General features: G+C 36.9%; 1 protein-coding gene across 1 annotated transcript; it reads left to right on the top strand.

The window, feature by feature from the left end:
• Nucleotides 1–48: 48 nt before the first annotated feature.
• On the top strand, nucleotides 49–9,672 carry LOC106099459 (neuroligin-1). Its single transcript, XM_013278018.1, is given in 14 exon segments — nucleotides 49–239; nucleotides 568–785; nucleotides 2,048–2,206; nucleotides 3,450–3,539; nucleotides 3,542–3,625; nucleotides 4,471–4,556; nucleotides 4,943–5,110; nucleotides 5,305–5,425; nucleotides 5,752–5,948; nucleotides 6,545–6,667; nucleotides 6,789–6,931; nucleotides 7,302–7,429; nucleotides 7,519–7,671; nucleotides 7,750–9,672. Coding segments are annotated over 14 exon segments (2,766 nt in total). The 3' UTR covers nucleotides 8,655–9,672.
• The last annotated feature ends 706 nt before the right edge of the window (nucleotides 9,673–10,378 follow it).

Raw genomic sequence — 10,378 nt, 5'->3', positions numbered from 1 at the left:
CGCGCTCGGCCCCGCGCCCGCCCGCGCCCCGAGCGCCGGGCGCGCGTGATGCGCGCGGACCACGCCGCGCTGCTCGCGTGGCTCGTGTGCTGCGCCGCCGCCCTGCCCTCGCACAAGTACAGCACGCGCCTCGTGCGCACCAAGTACGGCCCGCTGCGCGGCATCGTCGTGCACTCGCACCCCCAGGTCGAGGCTTACCTCGGCGTGCCCTACGCCACACCGCCTCTCGGAAGCCTCAGGTACAACGTCAAGATTAAAGAAAGTAACAGATTCATTTAGGTGAATGGTACTTTTATTTCGTGTCGCTGTTTAGTGGTATTGTTTAGATCAAAAATATAATCAGTACAGTAGGAGTAATGATCGGTAGATAGATGACCACGTTAACAACATTTTTTTACCTTAACTTCATTTGAATAAAACTAGAACAAAGACCGTAGAAATCTTTGTGTTAAAACGTACAAAAGATAAATTTTTACAATGGCGACTCTGAGCACAATATTAAATGAGTTTACGGCGTTTTTATAGTGCGGCGTTGCGCGGAGCTATAAAGTGTGTAATGTACAACAGATACATGCCGCCGGTGACGCCGTCTCAGTGGCGCACGACGCGGCTGGGGGACGCGCCGGGGCCGGCGTGCCCGCAGGCGCCGCCCGCCGCCGCACCGCACGAAGACGCCCTGCTGCTACACCCGCGCGCGCGCATCCGACACCTCGAGGCGCTACTGCCCCTGCTCACTAACCAAAGCGAAGACTGCCTCTATGTTAATCTTTATGTTCCTACTAATGGTAAGTTCTATTCAAAAATTTATTCTTTGCATTATAATGCTTCAACATGCTCCTATTCAAAATATGTAATGTTTATGCTATTGCTTCGCCAAATGCATTATTAAGCTTTTAAATTTTATCAACAGCAACCTAACATAAGTAACTGCAATGATTTATTTGTATTGTACGCAATCTTGGGTATAAAGTACGTTTAGATTATTTTAATTGTAATTTCTAATCTCTGTGAAGTTCCTAAATCTTAAATCGTGAATAAGGTATAAAAACTAGAAATGACAGCGAAAACTCTGAATCCTAGTATGTATAAAAAATCTAAATATAAAACGAAACCGATCCCCACTGTTGTCGTTCATGCATTTTTTTAAAAGTGTTTTGATCGAAAAGGTAGAATTTGTGTGCACCATTTTATTTGCAAAACGACAAAGAGTTATTGCATAGTTTACTTTTTTCTTTTGGTTTCATTCCTATCACGCTCACATCTCACGCGACGAGCTCTTTTTTTATTGTTACTGATACCAAACCAGAGAGATTTCGTTCCAGCATTAAGCTTGTTTGCATTTAAGTTGATAGATTGACATTTTACGCGTACTTTTCGTATAGTTTTAGAGAAATATATTTTATTAACGCAATAGTTTGATGTGCTATATTGTGGTGAAGCTTATTATTTTATTTGCTTTGTAATTTAGCATCGTCACTTTGCGCTGTGCGGTGGCGGTGGTGTGTAAGACAAAAGGGCGCTCGAGGCGGAAATTCGGAGGCACATTTGTGACAGCGGGAATGAAAACAGAAAACAGCGGGTGTGAAGGGTGTTGAGGCCTCAATTCCGTAGTGCATTGCAGTGCATCATGCCCCCTGCAAGCAGTGCGGAAGTGAGGCTGAGACAGTCTATAGCTACGCGTCTACAACCGAAGACTCCGTGCTGCAATTGTCTATGAATAGTACTTCGCCCGTTATTCTGCATATTGCTATTTTGTTATTGCTTTTAATTTATGTATTTATCTGTATTTGCTTCGTGTTCTACATCGCTTTTATTCATTTTAAGTTTACGTATTAACCGTAGATTTTTTTTGTTTTTAATGGAAATAACATTGATAACTATGTGGTCATGCATAGAAAATCTAATATTAATTTACTAAAGTTGTTACGAAAATTTAATGAAGTGAAAATTTTCATGTAAATTTAGATTACTTCTACTTTTCTGTATGTAATGTTCATAATGTATTTTAAGTATAACAAACCATATAAGGGTATTTTGATTACAACAGGGGCAGAGGAGGGCGTTGAGGGCGAGGGTGTGCCGTGCGTGGTGGTCGTGCACGGCGAGTCGTACGAGTGGGGCGCCGGCAACGCGTACGACGGCACCGCGCTTGCCGCACACGGCAACATCATTGTTGCAACTATCAACTTTAGACTAGGTGTATTGGGTAAATACAAATGATTCATTTAAATATATGCGTAGATGCGTCTTCTTAGATTCAGATTAATCATACCAAACTTTCGATCCAAACATTAGCAGTGTCCCTCAATGACAAGGTTTACTACTAAAGTTCCGACCATACTATTTTTTTAATAATTAATAAGGAAGCGTTTGATCATAATCCTACTTGATGATAAGTGATAGTAGCCAGTGTTCGTTATAATCAGCATATTGTTACAATGTAATTGAAACTTACTCACAGAATGAAAATGAGAATGGTATTACATACAAATATGCCTTTGCAAAGTTAATATTTACTTTGTTTTTGTTGTTATTTAATTGGTGCAATATAATGTAATGTAATAGTTGCAAGCTTTGCCTTTTGCCGTTGCCTGGCACGTTTAACTTTAAAACTTGTAATTTATTTAACAGCAGCCATAAGTTTGATTCCGGCCCCGGCTCAAAGTTTATACACGCCTAACCAAGTTCGAGCGTCGGTGTCGACCAATAAATTTGTTAATTGTACTTTAAGTGTTGATTTAGTATATATTTTACAATTTATTAAATGTGGACTTTGAGTATTTAGGAATCGTAACATATTATTTCATCTGTTGTTATATTTATGGTTCTATTATGAGTTCGCTAATATATAATACTAGATTTCGCCCTCGACTCAGTTCGCGTGGAATTGAAAAAAAAAGTGAGTAGCCTATGTGTTCTTACAGAATATCATCTACGTCTGTGCTAAATTTCATCGAGATCCGTTCAGTCGTTTAGGTTACAAACTAACATCCATCCATCTATCCATCCATCCATCTAAATTTCGGATTTATAATATTAATATCGTAGTATACTCTAATAATACTTTTTGCACTATAATACAGTGTTATACAAAATAAGTAATATAAATGTGTATTCTTTCTTAGATTTTAAACGCTTGTTGTCAATTATGTACCATGTCTTATGTTTATATCTAGAGCGCGTGCACATCTTTGACCAAACTATCATACGACTGTTTAGTCGCGCTTTGATTCCTATGAGACTTGGATGGAGATGGCACACTACTCAATTTTTAGATGCGCAACTAAAAAGTTAAATTGGTTGCGAAACAATCGACAATCGCACAACGATTGTGCGATAGTTTAGTTAAATGTGTGCGCGTGGCCTTAAATTTAAATACGTGAGTATCGTTTGTAACCTCCAGCATCAAAATTGTAAGAAATTTCTATACGAGTGATTTGATTTTGTAGGTTTTTTAAAAACGGGTGCCAGAGGGTCGGCGCAGGGTAACTTCGGGCTGATGGACCTAGTGGCAGGGCTACACTGGCTACGGGAGAACCTGCCCACCCCCAGCGCGTAACGCTCATGGGACACGGCACGGGAGCCGCGCTCGCTAACTTTCTAGCTGTATCGCCTGTTGGAAGTGGTTAGTTATCACTTGTTACAATCTTTGCTATAAGATATAACAAAGTAGCGACTTTTTTCATCATGAACCTGGCCTTTTCTCTACTCAGGGTACTCCATACATCTCTATTAGTCGTCATGATTGAATTCATTCATTTCTTATGCGTATCCTCATCACACCACAATTCATCTATACTTTTTTCGGCCTTCCTCTACATTTATAGCCATTTATGTTATAAAACGGTTTGTTATTCTTTATAACTGGACAGATTATAAATTAAACAAACAAAGAGAAGAAATACTCCAGTTTTCCTGTCGTACAGTACATTCTGCAAAATTAAATCATTAGTTAGTAAACAAGAATGGATTATTTTATACCAGTTTGTAAACTAAAATTGAGCACCTTAAATTTTAAGTATATTGACGCTAAATTTCCGCAGAAGCAATGACAATAATCATTATACTAAACAAACTAGGGTCCCGACGTTAACTGTTAGTACGACGATAAACAAGCAAATAACATTTATGTTTACTAGATACCATAAATCACCTTTAATTAATGTTATTCTACCTTATTTATTCGTCTTATAATATTAATTGTAAATACTCGGTAAACATCGAATTATTAAAAACAAATTTTACAATCAATACAAGAGACAGTTGTAGTGTATGTTTTCTAAAGCACGAGTAAACGTTTGTGAAACAATAAAAGAATCACATTTCAAAATACGGTGCGAATAAAGAGCGTTAGTAATAAAAGGCAACTGAATGACAATAATAAAGAGGGGCTCAATACATTCATTAGTGCAGATAATATTACTTCAGTAAATCTGGAAATGATGGAATTAAATTAGGTTTCTGTTTCAGAGCTACTGAAGCGCGTCATCTTGTTAAGCGGGTCGGGTTTGAGCTCTTGGGCGCTGCAGAGAGAACCGCTCACGATAAAAAGAAAGGTAAATAACGTGCCGTTTAAAAGCATATTTAGTGTAAGCTCTCAACTCTTAGCACAACTTGTTCAAATAAATTAAAGTTTCTCAACCTTTTCATAGTTTTCAGCTCAGTTTATGAAAATAAATTATGCTTAGATTCATACAAGCTTATAAAGTTTTATGTAACTGAAACAAATTTATTTTTGTTTTTCTTTGGCGATCTTTTTATTATTGGTAACTTGCCAAAGAGTATCATAAGAATGTGACTTTTATACACTCAATTCTAATGACACACTAGACGTCTTATCCTAGCTTCAAGGTGAATAATACAGACGCATATCTCCAGGATTTTGACCTTTGACCTGACACATAATAAGATGTGTACATATTGTCTTTATTGATTTGTGTAGGTAGCGGAGCAAACAGGCTGTCATGGCGACTTGTTGGAGGATGACTTAGCGCCCTGCCTTCGAAAGCTACCCCTGTCCGCGCTGCTGGCCGTGCGACTCGATCCCCCAAGGTTTCTGCCAGGTTTTGCGCCCTTCGTGGACGGAACTGTAATTGTAAATCCATCATCGGTAAGTTAACACAATGTTCTATAATGATAATCTTATCAAGGAACTTTAACGATTTTTTTCAATCTCGAGAGAGTCTTTGTAAGTAAATCGCGACCTCTCTTTTGTTTTAATATCTGTTTACTTCAATTTCCATAAGTTAATTATACTTAACATGAACAGAAAATATATTAGAGGTTTTTAATTTGTTTACGTAGGCCCCACCTCCTACGGACAACTCAAGACTTGGCGCGGGCGCGGCGGCGGTGGCGAATGCTGCGGGACATGAACTAGCGGACTTTTCTCATAGAGAACTGCTATTCGGGCTCACAACAACAGGCAAGCTTATAACTTATAATAATAATTTGGGATTGTTTTTTTTTTACTTTTACATGTACACAACATATCACTCTTACACGTACATAAATGAGTGCCAGTTTCTAAAGCACTGTTTTAATAAGGAAACCTTGCTTACGACGTATAAAAGCTTTTACTTTATTATTTTTAACATTTGACTAACATTGTCTAGTATATTTATTATCGTTCTAATTCGTAGAGAAGTGAATTCTTCAAGATACGGCTTTCATTAAATTTGTCTCATTTAAATTTGTTGGTGAAGTGTTTCCTAAAATTTATGCAAATAACTGAAATTCTCCAACTTGCAGAATCTTACTTGGAATTCAATGCTCAAGACTTGGAGTTCGGTTTTAACGAAAGTCGACGGGACCGTATTCTGCGTACATTTGTACGTAACGCCTACTATTATCATCTTAATGAGATTTATTCTACTTTGAAAAATGAGTACACAGATTGGGATAAACCAGTACAGAACCCTTTGAGTGTACGCGACGCGACCCTCGAGGTGAGTAAAGCTTTATAAAGCTCTGTACTAGCATTATTTTATTTTAATTTAAGGATATCTTTTCATTTTCTTTTCGCCCTCTAACCACAAGCTCATTAAGAAGGCAGTTCCAATTATTTTTCATCCGAGGCACATCGATATCTCATTTGGTCATAATTTAAGTCTCAATCGGTTTTTGCAAGTCATTCAATGACTTCGTAACGCACAAAGGAAGTTAATGACACTCGCGCGCGCTGAATACAAAATAGACGCTCTTTGACTGAAGATGACTGGCAAGCATATGATTCTTTATGGTTTCAATTTAAACATAAAAGCTCATAAACTGCTATCGCTTTATTCAGGTATAAACTCATTTGTATAGTTTATTCATTACATTTTAACTTTAAAATTAGTGCAATTGTTCACATATTAGTTATTTTGGATTATTAGGATAAATTTGTCTTCTGGGCAGAATACAAATCAATTAATGCGCCATAAACAAAAAAAAAATTATATCATTCTTACATTCTATTCCCAAAAAACATTACGCCATTGTCATTTGAGAAAAATCTTAAGATCGGATTAATTTCTCGATTTAACCCGTTGAATTATTTTAGATTCTGAGTGATGGGCGTACCGCAGCACCTTTGATACGACTGGGGTATTTACATGCCCTAAGAGGTGGTACAACTTACTTTACACATTTCCATCATCTTTCTCAAGATAAAGATTATCCACAGGTAAATTAACTTCCCTCAATTATTGGAAAAATCATATACTTTGTACTAATATTCTTTTATGATAAACAGACAAAACTCTGTAGATATGAGTACTTCTATTTAGTCTTATTAAAATTCGTAGCGACCGGGTTCCGTGCACGGAGAAGAATTACCATATTACTTGGGTGTGCCGTTCTCTCAGAATCATCATCAGAACTTTTCGCAGCAAGAACAGCGCGTCTCGAAGATTTGCATGCATTACATATCCAATTTCGTAAGATACGGGTAAGAAACTAAATACGTACATATATAAAAAGCTTTAATTCAATCATTTCCTTCTAATTCATGTTCTTAGTTTCAGATATGTGAAGCTATTCATAACATCTTTTATATTTTTGTAATTTCATTTTGATCCTTTTTAGAGAGAGTTGCTATATTTGTATCGTTAGTGAAGCCAGCCGGACATTCGATGCTGATTGTTTGTAAACATGCATTCCATCTTTGCTTTGGAGCAGCAACAAATCGTCTCTTGTTACTAATATGGGACGGTTGTTGTTTGCGTCGTATCCACTTCAATCTCTGACTTTGCATTGAAATTGTCAATAGGATTTTAAGACTTAAGGTGGAAATTAATAAAATTATTCTGCTACGCCAGTAATCCCAACGACCCATCGGCTACTCCTCCACCTAGTACATTATTAGGGGAGACACCGCGCCTCGGGCCCGATCAAATGCTATATTGGGACACGTATGACACAATCAATCAGCTCTATATGGAAATTAGTAAGTATTAAATGCCTATTAAAACAAAATGTAAGTTTAAAATCTACGCAGTAATAAAGTTCATAAAAACAGAAAAATACTTTACCTAGGTAATAAGCCAGAGATGCGGAACCATTATCGAGGTCACAAGATGTCGCTGTGGCTGTCACTCATCCCGCAACTTCATCGGCCTGGCAATGACTTGCCCGATGCCGCTATGCGCCACCATCACTTCCAAGACGACAATGCTAATTACTACGAAGGTAACGGACTAAATTCAATAACTGTTTTTGGATAAATATTTGAGTACAGCATACAAGTCGTCTGTTCATTTATTTTAGGTGCTGTAAGACCACAATCAATATCGAGGGCGCACATTCCACTTGTTGTGAATGTTGACAACCCGGGGCGCGGAGAAGGACGTAGTACGCCTTCTTCTCGATCAGCTCAGCCGAAACCTTCCCCCGTTCCGCCGGTCATATCTACTGAGTGCCCGCCGAACGCAACGGTCGCACCAGTACACCCGGACGATGCGTTACTCCGCCGTTTGGCGTCTTCTCATTATCAGTCCTACACGGCCGCGCTCACTGTAACCATCGCAGTCGGATGTTTTCTTCTGTTACTAAATGTGCTGATATTTGCCGGCATATATCACCAACGAGGATCACGACCGAGACGTTCGAAAGATGACCTTGGCGAGGCGGGCAGTTCGTCTTCCTCGGACAATTATGATGCTAAATTAGATTATGAAATTCGTGCTTACGACGGAAAAGGGTTCGGTTTCGATTGTAAGTCGGCACACGTGTCACGAAGTTCAAGTTCGAAATATGATTTACGGACGTTATCGGATTGTGGAGAGCCCACGTTTGGGGAGTACAGTTGTTACGACGAGAAACATCGAGCCGCTTGTAATTCTTTACCGGATGTCAGTGTGGGCAGTGCGATAGAAGCGGGAAGTGTTGTGTGCATCGATACACAAAAGCCGGATATACAAAAAGTGGAAGGGCGTATGCAGACGGATCCAATAGGCAGAACGAGTACATTTGAACCACGAGTTGTAGATAGTTCAACACAAGTTAAATTCGGGCCTGTGCCAGATTCCGAGGTTCCATCAGATTCTAATGGAGACTCTGAAAATGGAACGGCCGGAGGTTCGGGAATCTTGAGGGCTCCGCCAACAAACACGGCCCCAATGCCTCCTGGAATTATGAAGAAAAGAGTACAGATACAAGAAATATCCGTATGAGATTTTCTAACTACCCCTGAGGTGGTTATTAACAAAAGGACAAAGTTGTGATTTATCAGCCTAATTAAAACTGTATATACCAAGTTTAATGTTACGATGTGTAAAGTTATGTGTAAATATTGTAAACAAATTATTTATAGTGCGAATGAGGGACACGTATTCAATGATGCCAGTGAACGAGTTGTAAATATACATGTAAGTTGTGGAGATTTAAAACATTTCAATCGTATATGAGGTAGAATTGAAGGTAATGATATATGACAAGTTAAAGACAGATTTTCGTTGTTCCAAAGTTATTCTGCCATATTACTTGTGTGAACGTTAGTTACATATATCTACATAAGTTAATCACACATGTTTTCTATTTGTTAATCGATTCCTATCTTCGATAAATGGAGAATATTGTAAAATAGATATTTATGAACGTTCATCTCAGTATTATGAATGTGCTTATTACAATAAATAAGTAACCAAAGACTTATTGAAACATACAAATTGTGTATATAATTTTATCAAAAAGAAGTGTTTCAAGTGAACAGTGTAAATTGCATTTAATATGTTGTGATTTTGTAAAGTTAATTTAAGTGAGATGTGTTAAGTTGGCGTAGTTTTTGATAAGTAAACTCATATTAAAACAAGCAACAAATTGAAATTTGGACGAGTACATATAATATGGACTATATTATTTTATTATTTTAATGAAACAAGTTGCTTTAATTTCTAATATTATATGGTATACAGGGTAATAGACCACAAAAGAAACAGTTTAAGGAATTGTTCAACTATGTCGACTGCATCCGAACTCATCTCGTAACACGTTTTTACTATCATTTGTTTTGTTACCAAATAAAGTGTAACGTTATAGTAAATACTGTTATGTTTTGTTATCTAAACCCTCACATACCATGTACAACTTTTGTCTACCCATCCGTATATGTTATACATATGTTTGAAATATAAGTATCTAATATTATGTATCACTATATTAAACTGCTTGCCGCGTACTCGTCCAAAATTAACAGGAATTGATAATTTATTATCACATTATGTTGATAAACTATTTCATTTTAATATAAGTTGTGACAAAATTGTGACAAAATTGTGACAAAATTGTGACAAAATTGTGACAAAATGTGACTCATTCTAAAAGAATAAATATGTAACTATTTGAAAATATATAGTTAATGTGGAATTGATATAATAAGGAATTCAATTCGTATCATATTGTGTAATGTTAAATGAAATCTTTATTTATTAAATGTTTAATTTATTCATAATAATTAATTGCAAAAGTTATAAATATACAACAATTTTTAAGTCTTGGATGGAATTGAAAATTTTATGGTTTACCAAAGATTTCGTAGCGTAGCTTTATTTTTACTTCAAAAAATGTAATCCAGTAAATTATTACAACATCTAATTATTTTATGTAATGTTATTAGATAAATAGCATCAATGTTAGGTCTATTGATATTTTATCGAGTACCGCATTTGTGATACATAAACTCATTATAGAAATTTATGCCCCCAATGAATTAAACGGTGTAGGGACTAATTGTAAAAATATCAGTCTTTGTATAATTCCTTAAGTGTTATTAAAACTTAATTTCAAAGTTGTTTTTAAGTCAACAATAGTACCTACACTCAACATCAAACTAGATGTATGAATTAAACGAAAAAGCTTATTTTGCTTAAATTAAAGAGGTGATTAGCATAAAAAACAG

Source organism: Papilio polytes, unplaced genomic scaffold, assembly GCF_000836215.1.
Source record: "Papilio polytes unplaced genomic scaffold, Ppol_1.0 DF824102.1, whole genome shotgun sequence".
Taxonomy (NCBI): Eukaryota; Metazoa; Arthropoda; class Insecta; order Lepidoptera; family Papilionidae; genus Papilio; species Papilio polytes.
Note: the sequence above shows the minus strand (reverse complement) of the source record. Positions and strands in the feature narration are given on the sequence as shown.